Source organism: Ursus maritimus, unplaced genomic scaffold, assembly GCF_017311325.1.
Source record: "Ursus maritimus isolate PB19 unplaced genomic scaffold, ASM1731132v1 scaffold_9, whole genome shotgun sequence".
NCBI classification, from domain to species: Eukaryota; Metazoa; Chordata; class Mammalia; order Carnivora; family Ursidae; genus Ursus; species Ursus maritimus.
This window is the reverse complement of record NW_024427107.1, coordinates 65,640,886-65,656,613: the sequence shown is the minus strand read 5'-3', so window position 1 is coordinate 65,656,613 and position 15,728 is coordinate 65,640,886. Positions and strand designations below refer to the sequence as shown.

General features: G+C 48.4%; 1 protein-coding gene across 3 annotated transcripts in view; it reads right to left on the bottom strand.

Moving 5' to 3' along the window:
• Nucleotides 1–7,328: 7,328 nt before the first annotated feature.
• NSMCE2 (NSE2 (MMS21) homolog, SMC5-SMC6 complex SUMO ligase) overlaps nucleotides 7,329–15,728 on the bottom strand; it is a 209,063-nt gene continuing 200,663 nt past the window's right edge. For all 3 annotated transcript variants that reach the window (XM_008689338.2, XM_008689339.2, XM_040625758.1), the window contains 3 exons: nucleotides 14,851–14,951; nucleotides 14,321–14,427; nucleotides 7,329–7,679 (listed from right to left, as the gene is read on the bottom strand). In XM_008689338.2, coding sequence (XP_008687560.1) covers nucleotides 7,562–7,679; nucleotides 14,321–14,427; nucleotides 14,851–14,951 — 326 coding nt within the window. In that variant the 3' untranslated portion in view covers nucleotides 7,329–7,561. The remainder of the gene's footprint in view (nucleotides 7,680–14,320; nucleotides 14,428–14,850; nucleotides 14,952–15,728) is intronic.

Below are 15,728 nucleotides of genomic sequence, written 5' to 3'. Positions count from 1 at the left end.
CAGAATATTGTTTAAAAAGAAAAGAAAGAAAAAGATGTGCAACTCTTTGTATTATCTACAATCTTTTGGAGCTTTTGACCTAAGAATATGATATGTAGACAGCTGTAACTCTAGTGTGTGTGTGTGTGTATACACACACACACACACACATATATATATATGTTGTTCTGTTTGGCTTTATGAACTCAACATTAATTCCTTTGGGCTTTTCTTTGCATGCCAGGTGCATACAGTCTTCACACGGAGTGTGAATCAGAATCAGCTGGAGAACTGGTTAAATGCAGACTGCTGGATCTGCCTCCCAGGATTCTGACTCAGGGGGTCTGGAGTAGGGCCTGGGCATCTGCATTTTTAATAAGAGTTTATTTATTTATTTATTTAACACAGAAAGAGAGCAAGAAAGCATAAGCAGGGGGGAGAGGCAGAGGGAGAGGGAGAAGCAGGCTCCCCGCTGAGCAGGGAGCTCAACGTGGGGCTCCACCGCACGACCCTGAGATCATGACCTGAGCTGAAACCAAGAACGGGTTCCTTAACTGACCGCGCCACCCCGGCACCCCTCAATGATGGAGGATCTTACCTTTCATTCTGGTGAGGGGTACTGGGGCGGGGGGAAGAATAGTATTTTGTGGCATGTGAAAATTATGTTAAATTAAAATTTCAGTGTCTGTAAATACAGCTTTATTGGAACACAGCTGCCATCGTTTGTTCCCATATTGTCTGTGCTGTTCTCACGCTACCCCTACAGTTACGTAGTTGCAACAAGGAACGTCTTTTCCACAAAGCTGAGAATATTCCATGGCTGCCCCTTCCCATAGAAATTGACCTACACTTGCTTTTGAAACTTGCTTTTAAGTATGGTTACACAGAATGAGAGCATCCTTTAGTCCAGGGCTAACTTTGCCCCACTCTGGCTGGTGGGAGAAGGAACATTCTAGGGCCTCTGTGAGTTCACATTTTTGTTCCCTCTGATCTGGGAGGTTCTTTCCTGGCCTCAGGTAGTTTCCTCACTGGCTGGAGGGTGATGACTAACTGAAGACTCCGGAGGGACCCTCTGCACATCTCCAGAGCTCCCTCTCTGGGCAGCTGTCTCCTTCCCAGTCCTCTGCTCTGCAAATTCTGCCTCCCTGAATCTTCAGCTCTGTCTTCTTGATTCAGACTGACCACCAGGTTCCTGCTCGGCCCCCGCCCTCTAAGGACACCTGAGAACTCTCCAGGTGCTAAGCAAGGGCCATGTCCAATCTCCTGGTGTCTAATGTCTGAGAACCACCGTTTCATACATGTTGTCCAGATTTTTACTCGTTAAAGGTGAGAGGGCAAATCCCATTCCTGTCAGTCCATCGTTGCCAGAAGGGAAGGAAGCCTGTACTTTCAGAGGCCAGTGTAAATTTACCTTTACAGCAACAGGAATGCAACATGAAAATATTTATCGTTTTTACAGCTGACAAAGTCGCAGGACTGCTAATCTGGCTGTAGTTTGTTGCCCACATTTATAACTGTAGGAAATGCTAAGTTCCAATTAGAGATTAGTAAAAGCAACGATGCGATTTTTTCCCCCATACGAAGTCATAAACCTTCTGAATTTTATCCATAGTCCCCTGCGGGCCCATGGTTTCCCGGATAAGAGCTTTGCGCTAAGACGCTAACAGTAATTTTTCTTCTGAGTATCGAAGATCCTCCACTTGGCCCCCCTGTGGCTCTGACGGCCAACGGCCTTGCAGCGTCTTCTCACAGAGTTCCCATGTTTTGTACAAAACAGAAGGCTCCGTTTTTTTTCTGTGGCGAGAACATTCCAATTCCTTTCAGCATAGCATCCATGTTTCATCACCCTTAGCCTTGTTGCTGCTGTTCTCTGGGCGAATCAGAGTCTCCGCATTCTTTGGGAGCCGTGGTGACCATAAGTAGCCTAGAAGCTCAGCTCGAGGCCCCCACTCGGAGCCTGATGGCCCCAGGACCCCGGACTGCGAACGCCAGCCTTTCCCGTACATTCCGGCAGCAGTCAGACTCCCTTCTTAACGACACTCCACTTCTGGTTTGTATTCTGTTTATGACGAAGGGTGGTCTTTGCGTTGCTTCCTTTCATAACCGTATCTTGCTTTTTCTTTTTGTTTTTGTTTTAAGACCGATTCTGAATTTGTCCATTAAAAAAAGTCCCCACTAGGGGCGCCTGGGTGGCACAGTGGTTAAGCGTCTGCCTTCGGCTCAGGGCGTGATCCCGGCGCTATGAGATCAAGCCCCACATCAGGCTCCTCCGCTAGGAGCCTGCTTCTTCCTCTCCCACTCCCCCTGCTTGTGTTCCCTCTCTCACTGGCTGTCTCTATCTCTGTTGAATAAATAAATAAAATCTTAAAAAAAAAAAAAGTCCCCACTAAATGCTCCTTTCTGTGGTCATGAATGTTTACGATATTGTTCTACTGTTCTATTGGGTCGTTCTGCCGTCCACTGAATCATTACGAGGTCATCTTTAGGGACTGAATTTCTTCCTTCCCAATAGCAGGATGAACAGAGACAAGAAATGGCCAGAATTTTCACCCCATCATACTTAACAACAACAACCACAAGTAGTTAATTAGAACTATTGGTGATCACTGCATAGCAAATGCACGTACAAGCGGGCCATAAAGAAATAGAAATAGGTAAAATTAAGTTCGTTAGAGCTATCAGTCACTATTTAATCTTATCTTCTCATCAACCCTGAACAGTTCTTTATTTTTAAAATTGTTTCAAGTAGGCTCCGCACCCAGTGTGGGGTTTGAACTCACCACCGTGATAGCGACGGGTATGTGCTCTACGGACCGAGCCAGCCAGGCGCCCCTTAACACTTGGTTAGTAACTGCTACTTTTAACCCTCTGATTAGGGATTGAGGCTTGAATAGAGTTCTTATTTCACTCTAATCTTTAAGATTAAGCTTCAAAAGCACTTCTGAGAGTATTGATAGAGGTTTGATGACCGGTTGAATTTAGGGCACCAATAGCTCTTTCGGCTGCTCGCTCTTTCCGGACCATGACCATGACCGTGACCACAACCATGAAGAAAGGCTCTCTCCTCCCTGTCCTGTAAAGCAATCCCCAATCAGCTCGTTTGTATCATTTATGCACCATAAGATTCGCCGGTTGGAAGTGTCAAATTCAAGGACTTTTAGTAAATCCAGACTTGTGCAATCTGGTTTTAGGACACGTCCTTCTCCCCAAAGCGATTCCCTTGTGCAAGTAGCTCCCCGTTTCCACCCCACCTGGCCCCAGCCCACCACTAATCTACATTCTGTCCCTACAGATTTGTCTCTTCTGGAAATCTCATATCACGAAATTAATTCAGACACTCTATGCTCTTTGTGACTGGCTTCTTTCTCCCGGCATAATGTTCAGCCTCGTCATGGCGTGAGTTCATGAGTACCTCATTCCTTCTGATCCCCAGGTAATAGCCCACTGCGTGAGTCCCAGCTTTGTTCTTCCGTTCCCCAGCCGGACGTCTGGATGGCTTCCACATTTTTGCTACGAAAAGTCATGCTACTTATGAACATTCATACACGAGTCTTTCTGGAAACATGTTTGACTTCTCTTGGGTAGATACCTAGGAGTAGATATGCTGGGTTGCGCCGTGACTTTCTGTTTAACCCCTTTGCCAAAAGCCAAAATCGTCCAACCGGCTGCACCCGTTAGCGGATCCCTAAGCCTGGAATGAGGGTTCTCGTTCTGCTGTTTGCACCGCCTGCTCGTTAGAGGTGAATCCCTTCCCCTGAGTCCGACACAATCTTGTAAGCACATCTCCCGAACGTCACGGGTTTCCAATAAAGCCCTAGTGATTCCCTCCCTATTCTCTGAATCAGTTTCCGCAGACTTCTTGCTTTGAATCTTGTTACCTGATTTCCTAAAACACAGTGTTGGGTTCCTCAGGAATTTTCCTGTATTTCTTTTCTTTGTGCCACTGTCCCTTACGTGTGGCACTCACATAACCTTTCACAGAATTTGTTTTTCAAGTATCTGTCTGCCCCAACTAGACAGTACGCCCTCCGGAGGGGAGATTTTTGTATCCAAAGAGACTGACACAAACCGTGGCATCAAGTGGCCCTTAAAGAGTATTTGTTGGATGCATAGTCGACGAGGCGATGTACACATTTGGTTTAAATATGTACTGATTTCCCTGTCAGCCTGTTTGCCTGTTTGGGCTGACACTTCCCTTAGGACCGATTCATTGAACACAAGGCACAGAATCTTAGAGTTTGAGGAAAACTTGGGGAGAAGTCCAAATGTTTTAGTTCACCCAAAAACTCTAAGGCCCGGCGGGATGGACTGACTCGCACCCAGGGCGGCCTGTAGAGCCAGCCGGGAGAACTAGGGTGAGCCCCTCCCAGAGGAAACCCTGCCATCAAGAGAGGGGGAGCACGGGAGCGCTGGAGAGCCCAGGGGCTAGCCCGTCGACAGGAGGGGAGCTGGTCTGTGGCCGAATCTGGAGCGCCAGGCCTGAACTCCATTCCTTACAACAGGAAGTTTTTGAGTAGGATGTGAGATGACCCCATGGGCTTTCTAGTAGGTTAATAGGGCAAGGGGGAAGATGAGAGGTCACACAGTCCAAGTGTGAAGCAAGGAGGGAGGGTCTGGACTGGGTGGGCTGTTAGCAGAGGGAACTAGGGAAGGGAGGACGGGAGTCTGCAAGCCGGGGAAACGGTGGTCTCAGTGACGGAAATGAGGAAGAGGGGCTAGAAGTGCAGTTCTGATGGTTTCTGTGCCCTCTGCGGCCCCAGGGCCAAGAGCCTAGTGGGTCAGAGGGCTGCCTCTGCACTCACCATTCTGTTCCAATACGGGCTCTACCCCGCACACGCGAGTGACCTCGGACAAACGACTCCATGCCTCTGAGCCTTGGTTTTCCCATCTGTAAAATGGGGTGGGTAGCAACCGCCTCCCAGGGCTGTAGGGAGGATTAACTTAGGTGATACATTCGAGGCACTTAGGCCCGAGCCTACTGTGTAGCCCGAGATCAGTTCACACTGGCCTTGGAGCCGGCTCGTCCTGTGATTTATTTCTGTCCCCAAATGAAACTTCAGTCCGGGACTGTTCGGGGGAAAGGAGCACTCACTGCAGGGGCTGCTTGGAGCCCGACGCTCCATGTCTGAAGGTCTCTATAAGGCGGCGGAGAAATGATCTTATCTTTTGGAGTTTGTGGGAGTGTTTTAAACTTAATTGAAAGTTCTTGAAAGGGACTAGCATTTTTAAAAAATGCCATGTGGGTACAATTGTCCAAGTCTTAAATCAGTCATATCTGGAAAAAAAAAAAGATTCAGCTACAGTGTCCAGTAGGGTTTTCAAATGTCACTCCTGGGGCCTTGTGTAATCTCAGGACTCCGGGGCTGCCCTGGGCACAAGGGGATGGAAACCCCTCTTTGACTAGAACTGCCCCCCTTTCAACAAACAACACAACTTCATTTGAAGAAAAGGTTTCACTTTCTGGGAAAACTCCTGTTAACAGAAATTTAACAAATATGCCAGATTGATAATGACAACCAAATGGCAAGTTTTCAATGAAAATAAATTCTATATAAAACTTCAAAGTCGTTAATTGGCTAGACAAATTCATGAAACATAGCTTCTGAAGACTGAAAGAAGGAAAAAAACTTCACAGGATACAAAGACTGTACCTTTTCCACGTGGAATGGTGTCGTTTTGCATTTTTCTAACTGATATCGGTGCCCACACCAATATTCCGGAATTCTCTTTAGAAAGAGTGGGGGAAAACACAAATTAAATCTTGGGTAAGCATTTCATGCTTGTCGTTATCTGTTTAGGAAACAAAGTATTTCACAAAAGAACCACATTCCATGAAAAGTATGTTTGTTCTGGCTTAAACATAATCATTTCCTCAGGAAGTCTGATTCAGATGAAGTATCTTAAGAAATTCAAATTGACTTTGCTTGTAGACAACTGAATGTCACCCTCCTTTCTGTATTCCACGAAATGTTTTCAAAATTAAGTCTGCCATTTTAGACTATGCTTTTTTTTTTTTTTTAAAGATTTATTTATTTGAGAGAGAGAGAGCGTGCAGTGGGAAGGGACAGAGGGAGAGGGAGAAGCAGACTCCCTCCTTAGCAGGGAGCCTGACACAGGGCTCCATCCCACGACCCTGAGGGATCATGACCTGAGATCATGACCTGAGCCGAGATTGGGTTGGAGGCTTAACCGCCTGAGCCGCCCAGGCGCCCCTAAACTATGCTTTTAAACTCAAATATATATTATTTCATGGCCTTCACTCCCCCGTAGACGTCAACTGCAGCTGTTTCCTGCATTTGAATGAACTTTTGTTTATTTACAGAAGCTTCATTTTTTAAATGTGGACTTTTGAGTATATTTCTAGATCTAAATAAATCAATAGGGAGGAGGAGAGTATAGGATTAAGAATTCAGACTCTGGGACCAGGATACCTGAGGTCCTGTCCCAGCTCGGCCATTTATGAGCTCTGCGACTTTGCACGGGTTACTTCACCTCTCTGTGCCTCATTTTACTTATCTGTAAGGTGGGAATAATAATTGTACCTTTCTCAGCAGGGAGTGAGGATGACAGGAGAGACAAATGTATGTAAAGCACGGGGACTAGCACCGGGCACACGGTAAGTGCTCGATAAACGTTGGCCACTGGTAGCTCTTCTTGGTTTCCTAGCCTAGTCCGGGCATGCTTCGTCTGCTTTAATGAAATATTCTAGTTGATAAAAAAGGAGATCGTTTAATAGATTAGCACTCCACACAGAATATAATCGAAGATATTCAACGTAAAGACTGGGCTCGTCCTAAGTCCACAGACTTTTGGGGCTGAAGGGACATTAGAGAACATCTCGCTCAACACCTTTATTTCATGGTTGAAGACCCCAGGCCCGGGAGCATGAAGCCCCTTGCAGACAGCTCCCGAGCAAGGCAGAGACAGGATGTGGTCGCTTCTGATGATACTTTAGGCTCTCGGACGGCCGTAGCGAAGTTTCCATTAGGGGCACCAACTATCTTTGCGTCCATAAGCCTGTTCACTGGAGCATTCCGTGCTGGCTCAGTCAGAATGACAAACAGAAGCATTTACATACTGGGAACTGTCGCTCTACAAAGTAAATACAGGTCGGTAAACTGGCTCTGCTTTATAACCTCATGCTGTCATTTACCATGCTGATAGAAAATGCGTGCCCCTGGGGTCTTTCTCCATGTTTCCCTGTCAAATAGCCTTTGAAAGACATTGTTCGGTTAAAACCATAATAAAAGATAGCCTGAACTATTAGAAACAGAAAGGCCTGGCACCACCCCGCCTGCACCGTTGGAAGAATTTATACCTTGGGAGATGCACAGACAGGACACACTGCGGATAATCAAAGTTTTATTTAAAATTACAGAACACTCAAAAATAATCAATATAATATGCTTGGATTTTTGTTGTGACATAGAAAAATGCTTCCAATTACACTTAAAACCTTCAAGTTTTACCCCAACAAAGTATGCTATGCAGCCCGTCGAAGTGCTTTGACAAGCACTGCTCTCTCCAGATGGCTGGGGTAGGAGGTAGGCTGCGGACATCCCTGCAGGGAGGTGTGTTTTTCCTACTCGGATTGACGGTTTTTCTTCTTGTTGTGGCTCTCAATGGCCCTTCTGAGTGCTTCATCTGGGATGAGATCAGACATTCTCACATCTGTGTGGCTACAGCCAATTTTGGGGCAACTGGAAAGAAGAAGAAAATCACTTAACTTTGATGCTTTCAGCATAAACTCCTCTCACGTACAAGCATTTAAATGAAGACATTTTTGCCAAAAGGAGAATGTTCTAGAAATCGGGTCTGATGTGCACTGACTCATTTACTCACTGAGTGTGTCTACCTGCGCCAGTCCCTGCCCAGTTCTGGGAGCACAGGCAGGGGTCAAGCAGGGCCCACTTCACGGCCTCACTTTCCAGTGAGGGACAGAGATCGTCACTGAGTCAGCAAAGGGCACGAGCTGTGAGTTTGCTCGCACTCAGTGCTGTGAAGGCAAGGAAGCAGGGTCAAGGGAGAGAGTGAGGCTCTCTCGCTGGAGTCAGGGCAGGCCTTGCTGAGGAGCTCTCATCTAGAACAAGTGCTGCGGGGCGGCCCTGGCAGAGGCAGGAGCTGAGAAGGCAGGAGCTTGGGGGCCCGCAGGAAAAGAGCAAGGGCAGTGGGGCCGAGAGGCCCCGGGGAGAGGGAGGGCCTTTGCAGAGGAGGTCAGAAGGTCAGGTGGGCTTTGGATTTTATTATTAAAAGAAATTTTTTTTAAAGTTTATTTATTTAAGTAATCTCTACACCCGACACGGGGCTCGAACTCACGACCCTGAGACCAGGAGTTGCCAGCTCCTCAGAATGGAGCCAGCCAGGTGCCCCTGGATTGTATGTTAAATATGAAGAGAACACCCTGGAGGGGTTGAGATAGGGGAGGGATGAGGATCTGGCCTACGTTTAGAAACCCCGCTGAATGCAGAAGACAGGCAGAGCAGGAGAGCCCGGCCAGCGTCCGGATCGGAGGGCTGCATGGCCGAGACCGCAGGTGGTGGTGAGTTTCAGGCCGGAAGCGGAAACAGAACCTGTAGGACTTGCTGTGGGGTCAGAGGCCCTGTGTAAGGGAAGAGAAGGGCTGAGCTTTGTCAGAGTTGGCCCCCAGCCGACGGGCTAATTGGGGGTACCCTTTATCTCTACAGGGAGCAACAGGCAAACCAGGCTGGGGATGGAGTCAGGAGCCCCAGTTGGTTCCCTCCGAAATGCCCACCAGGCCTCCCGGTGGAGAGACTGCGTGGGCTGGCGGAGACTCAGGGGAAAAGCTGTGGCTGAAGAAATCAGCGTGTGAGTCACCCATGGGGGGGGAGGAGGTACTTAAAGCCGTGGCTCTGTTTAGATGTGGTCTCCTCTGGAGGCAGCGGGCCGGAGGAAGTCACCTGATTTCTTCTCAGCGTGAAGCAGACTTTGGTAGGGTAGAGTGCCCAGTGTCTGGAGTTAAGGTGACCTGGTTCTGGATATGGCCAACACCTACTTGCTCCTTAAGAGACCACAGGCAACAAATGTTCCCTTCTTGAGCCTCTATGGCCTCAGATTTGAAGTGGGGGTAGGACTCCTATTTCCCAGGGCTACAGGCAATGTGGTGTCGTCCCCTTTATTATCCCCTATGACTAGCATCCCTGATTATCATTCTTCCGATACATTTTAAGATGGCTGATCTCTTGGTATCTTGCATATATCCAGTGCATATGTGCATGCATTCGTGCACGCACTTCACCAGCCCCGTGCTGGTTCGAAGCACCCAACTGTGAAATACAAATTTAGATTCCTGCCCACACAGAGCTCCGGCCCAGTGATCTGAGGCAACTCTCCGAAAAGCACAGGTATATTAAGACAAAAAATAACAGCTACAAGATAAGATCAAAAATAACAAATACAAGACAAAAAGGCAGAAGGGGAAGAAAGCTGATCATGGGAACTCTGACTTGTCCAGTGGTAGGAAGCCCAACTGTTCAACATGAAGGAGAACCGTCTTCTTGGCTGTGCTCTCTGGACCAAGGCATCTTTATATAAGAAGGGCATTCATCAATGTAATGGATAATACGCTTGCTAACAATATTTATTTTTAAAATCGTGCAATGTGCCCCATATGGGCAGGGATGTGTATTGAAATGTGGTTGTAAAAAGGACCTCACAGGAAAGAGGATCAGGTGGTCTGTCCAACCACGCAGCCTTCTGACCATCCGGCTCTGTGTTGGGGCAAGGCCTGGGGGCGCTTGCGACACGTCCTACGCTGGTTTCTCAAAGCGAATTTTCTTTTACTAGGAAAGTGAATAGCTGAGATTATGAGAAGGATACGGACACTTTCACGACTTTAGAAAGGACATTTTTCATCACTGCAACTTCTGCGACGCGGAAATGCAACTCCAAGTAGGTCCCCGGGATGACGTGCTGCGGCCACTCACACTTCGTATCTGACTTGGTGAACATGCACTGTGACGGCGGCCTGGAATCCTCCCCACTCCTGAGAACCAAGTCTTTAACCCTGGCAGCCAGACGGTGAATAAGCGTTGAGGGGGAAGTGGGGACCGAGGTGGGGAGGACTTCCTGGTGACATCAGCGGCCCCGTCGGTGCGTGAGAGGACTCTGAGGACATCTGATGGGATCAGCCACACACTCACTGGCAAGCCTGCAGGCTCCTTCCTCACAAAGGGACAATGGGATGGAGCCCAGGGTGACCTGCGTCAAACAAGTCTGACCACACTTAAGGGATCAACTCTGGGGGACAGAGACATTCACCAAAAAGCCCTCCTGGGGGGAGCTGACGGCCTCTTGACACAAATGCAGGCTCAAGACTGAAGGAGACAAGCCTCTTGGCTGCGACCCTCTGAGCAAGTGGCTTTAATTCCTGTGCCCTGGTATTTCTTCTGCCACGAGCATGACAGAATGTAGGGTCGTTGGGAGAAGTAAGGAGGACAGTGTGTGACAAGGGTTGAGGAATTGGTTTGGGTGCTACGATGTGCAGTTTCTGCTCTAGGCCGCAGCTTCTGCTCCTAAGAAGCCCGTGGACAGGAGGCAGACCCCCGGGGACGCTGGCGGGCCATGGGCAAGCTACGATGCCCGGGCTGGTACGATGCACGGACCAGGCGCACTCTGCCCAGCATGAGTGACGGTTCAGGGAAGACTTCCTGGAGGAGAGGCTGATTCGGGAGCCGAGGGAGAATCTTGTTTCTCACCCTATCTCAAATAAACAAACACAAGTTTTTAAGCTGCAAGGGATAAGACAAGGCCGTAATGACACGCTGCTGAATCAGGGCACTCCTCTTCTGGAGAAATAACACTGTATACAAGCACCAGTGCATTAATCCCCAGGATGTCCTGGTGAGCAAGTTAGGTGTGGCAACCCCGATCCTAAGCTCTCACGTCATTGCTGTGCAGGAGTCAGACCTACAGGCCTCGAAGGACAGGCTGGGTCCTCAGGTCGGGTCACTGACAGGGCAGAACATTCCACCAGAGCAGCGAGCAAGCATGAAAGTGTCTACTGAACAAGGGGAGCCCGCGTCTCAGGGGTGCCAGAAGGCTGCAGGGAGCCTGGGCCTCAGTCTCAGCTCTAAAGTATAAGATTCCGAGCCCTGTGAGCTCCTGTATCTGGGTCCCAAGAATTCCAAGGTCCAGTCCAGTTCTAGGAGGAGGTCTACGGATACCTCTGGAAGTCTGAGCGGGGTGGATTCCCATCATACCTAAGCACACCGAGTAACTCTGTCCTCCCTCCTCTGAGTCTAAAATAATGTGTCACTAAGCGGTGAGGTAAGTAATACCAACACTGACAGTCTCGACCTTTCTGACCCTCCTGCGATTTGTTTAGCGTTCCGGAGTTCCAAAGGAGCTTTCTCTTAAGTGGTTTGCTTCTCCGATGCCAAGAAATATGCCGGTCCAGGCCTAGATTGGAACTTCCCCACCGTTTCTTTAATCTGAAGATGCCGTGAGATGCTGCTGTTATTTCTGCTCCGCAGATGAAGCAATGGAGGCTCCGAGAGGCTGACCGGCCTGTTGGCCGAGAGTGAACTAGGGACTGTGAGCGCTGGCGCTCCGCTCTTCCACTTCGTTTTACTCCACGTGCTGTTCAACAGGACTCTTCGTTAAACACGGTTCCTGTTCCTCAGCAAAAAAGGAACGACACGACCGTGGAACGCTGGAAATACCTCACTGCTGCGACAATCATGAGGCAGCTCTGTTAGGGCGATAACGCACAGCCCGAGTATTCAGGAAACCGTTTTCACCACCGTATTTAGTGAGGGCCGAAGTCTCCACAATTTTACCCTGACTCCAGCCAGGGGAGAGAGATCTTCGCAGAGGCCGACGCATGGCCAGGATGAGTCAGTCAGCGCCCAGTCATACAAGGTACCTGGATCTCCAGGCTGACAAAACATAACCAGAACCATCTATGAGGAAGGACTGAGATTTCTCAAACTGGATGTGTCACAGACGTTTTTAAACAAAGGGGACCCAGAACTGCTCCTCAGGCTCGCATGCATCATGGGAAATGACACTAGTTCGTGCTCAGTCAGGAAGCTCTGGAGTAGATGATGAAGAGCCCTGAAGTGCAATCGCTGCCAAACGCAGCCTGTCTCCAGGACCGTGCCCACCGCCCCCGCTGCCCCTGTGAGAGCAGCTCCCCTGTCTTCCTGTCTCGTCGGGCTACGCCTCAGACGCCTTCACTGGGGTCTTCTTCCTCCGACTGCCTTTTCTTGAATGATTCAATGCCTTTCTGAGGCGGGTGCTGAGGGTGGGGTAGTGAGTAGAGCGGGGCTGGCCGCCGGCCTCGTGCTGCCCGGAGCCAGGCCACAGTCCTGTCCTTGGGGGCTCTTAGCCAGCTGTCACATGCCGCCCAGAGCTGCCCTTGTGGGGCAGGTGAGTGGGTTTGACTCCTGTGCTAATAACCTCTCAATGACATCTTGAGCTCAGAGCTCTCTCCCGGGTCCAACACCTCACATTTTCTGTGCCCCCTGGACACTTCCAAATGGCTGTGTTGCTAGGACCGCAAGCTTAGCATGACCCCAGCTGTGCCTCTCATAATCTTTCCCAAATGTGTTTATCGCTCCTGCCCTCTCTGTTGGTTAATGACCCTTTCTGGACACCCAGTTTAGAAATATCCTTCAACTCTCAGTTGCCAAATCCTGCCAGCTGGGCCTCCACAAGGGCCCCCATTCTCATTCCCTTCTGCCTCAGACTCTTGCCTCAGTCAGGCTCCCGTCATCTGTAACTTAACCTCCTGCAGACGCATTCTCACTGACTTTGTCGCCTCATGCCTTGTTAATCCATCTCTTGAATTGTATTGGAGTAACTTCTCAACCTCCAGCTTGACTCACCTTATTCTCCCAAAACCCTGCAATGTTGTCTCATGCCTCTAGAATCATGGCAGCAAGAATGAGGGTGGTGGTGGTGGTGGGTACCATTCACAAATTAAAAGGTGGTTTTTCAGAGAACGAACACAGAAAAAAAGTCAGTAGAAAGGGAAGGCTTAGAAGTCCAGAAACAAAGGAAATTGTATTCCCAGGGAAAATGGAAGGTTCACTAGGAAAATACAACATCTCAACTCTAAGCTGGGACTCAAAACTTTATACAAATGTACTCGAACACTCTTAATTTTGCAGCCATGAAGGCATTCTTCTGGGACAAATGGGGTAAATGACTTGACTGAACGACCATCAAGATATCTAGAATCTCAAATACCCTATCTGTAAGTCCACGCCCACAGGAGGAGTGGTGGGGAATTCCAACTCTGGGTCTGGACCAGCAAATTTCTGGGTGATGGAGAAGCGAGCCACACATCAAAGTGACTGTTATCAGAAGTCCACTGAGGACTGGTCACACCTGCAATTCCATTCCTACGACAAATCTGAGATAAGAGCACAAGAAATGCCAAACTGAATTATAGTGCGTCTAGCCAACCCAGGAGTCCATGTTATCACAGGAACAGAGCCACGGTCCTCCAAGGTTGTGCACCAGGCAGGTAGGAATGCATGGCGGGGGGTGCGAACGGGGTGGAAATACATATAAAATACAGGTTGAAAAAGAAGATTCTCCGGGGCGCCCGGGTGGCACAGCGGTTGGGCGTCTGCCTTCGGCTCAGGGCGTGATCCCAGCGTTACGGGATCGAGCCCCACATCAGGCTCCTCCGCTGGGAGCCTGCTTCTTCCTCTCCCACTCCCCCTGCTTGTGTTCCCTCTCTCGCTGGCTGTCTCTGTCTCTGTCAATAAATAAATAAAAAATCTTAAAAAAAAAAAAAAAAGAAGATTCTCCAAACATTCCAATTAAAAAGCAAAATTTCTCATTGAAGTGATCCACAAATTTACTTGAACCTTTTGGGAAGTTATTTAAATAATTAAAGATATGCAAGGTTTTCCCTGACACTTCAATCTTGATCAAGACCTCTGGATACAAATCTCATCTCAGAACACTTTAAACAAGTTACCTATATCGCAGGAGGCAAAAAAATTTGCCATTCCTTCTTGGGTAAGTATATACAGAAGGCGAAAAGACAATCTCTTAGTATTATAGGTCCCCTCCATCTTTTCTCAGGCTCTAGAACATTCCTATTATTTAACGATGAAACTTCCACCCAATTCCTTTTTCTCCTGTTTCGAAGGTGTGGCTGAAGTTGCTTCAGCTTCTTCCTGAACAGACTACTCATTTTCCCGTCGTGTATTGTTTTTCCAGAAAGCTGGCTTCCGTGCTTACACTATGAGGAGGTGGGTGGGCTTGAGGGGGGCCATGGAAGCGTCTTTTCCTCTAGCGTGAGCACACCACCTCTGACTGACCACCACTGGGAAGGCTCACTTCCCTCCTGCTGCCGACTCACCAGGCCTTTTTCTTCCGCCTGTGCTTGGACTCGATCATGCGCACAATGGCTTCCTCCTCATAGGTGTGGCCACACGCTTTATTTTTCACCGGCTTCTTCATTTCCACCTGCAATCAAGGAGACATTCAGCTTTCAGGAATGATAATGATCTACTTCCAGTAACTTCTCCAAGTCACCAATTACTTGGAAATTTTTTTCCCTCATCTGGGGGCTTCCCGTGTCCAACCTCGCAGTCTCGTGGCTTTAGATCATTGTTGGGGCAGATGGCCACAGAGGAAAATGCAGGGAGACCGTGGCACCGATGTCAGCTGGCCCGTGGGCCAAGAATTTCCTCCTCGATCCCTCAGGGCACGGTTGACTGAAAAGTCTTGCCAGCCCGGGAACCTCCCCTGTATCCTCCAGCATCTCATCACTTTCCTTTCCTCCCTTCCTACCTTGGATGCGAAATCAAGTTAGAAAGCAAACCCGAGTCTTCTGCCTCTATGAAGCAAACGGCTTTGTCTTTCTGGGAAGGAGGAAGGAGACAGTACCTGCGTGATAGGGCAGATGAAGTTGGTCTGACTTTGGGTCACAATCATATCCTCATCAACTCCTTCTGTTCCATCAGCCTCTCTGTCGGCTGGAAGACCATCTACAGGGAAAAAGGGAAGTTGCTGAGCCTCGTTGGTCCAACACTGTGCCAAGGACAGGAATTAACGGAAGGAAGGAGGTTGATGGTTTCTCAGGGTCTGCTGGGTGGTGGGCAACCTTGCTAGGTACTTGGGTGCACAGTAACTCTTCTGCTCTTAAGAGAATCCTGCAGGGTAGGCAGGATTCTGCCCATTTTTGACAAGGAAACAGACTCGGAGCAGTGAGGTAACTTTTTCAGAAATTAATTTGTGAGGGAGTACTGTTCAGTAATCAGGAGTGTGGCTTCGGAGTCAGAAGGGCCTGGTTTATCTCTTTCACTTCCAGCTGTGAGACCTTGGGCTAGCAAGAGCTTTTTTAAAAGCCTCTACTTTATAGCTTTGTTGCAAAGATTAAAAGAGATGAAAAATGTAGCATGCTTTGCAAAGCCCCTGGCACAAGGAAACATTCAGTAAATGGTAACTACTCTTAGCTAGCTCAAGGGTTCTCAAACTTTTTGGTCTTAGAACACTTTTATACTTTTCGATATTATTGAGAACCCCAAAAAACTTATTTGGGGTTATAGTTTATCAATAGTTACCATAGCAGACATTAAGACTAACGATTTTAAAAATATGCAACTATCAATTCATTAAAAACAACAACAACAACAATTCCTGGGGCATCTGGCTGGCTCAGTCAGTAGAGTATGTGACTCTTGATCTCAGGGTTATGAGTTCAAGCCCCACATTGGGTGTAGAGATTATTTAAATTAATAAAACTTAAAAAAACCCCTCCATTA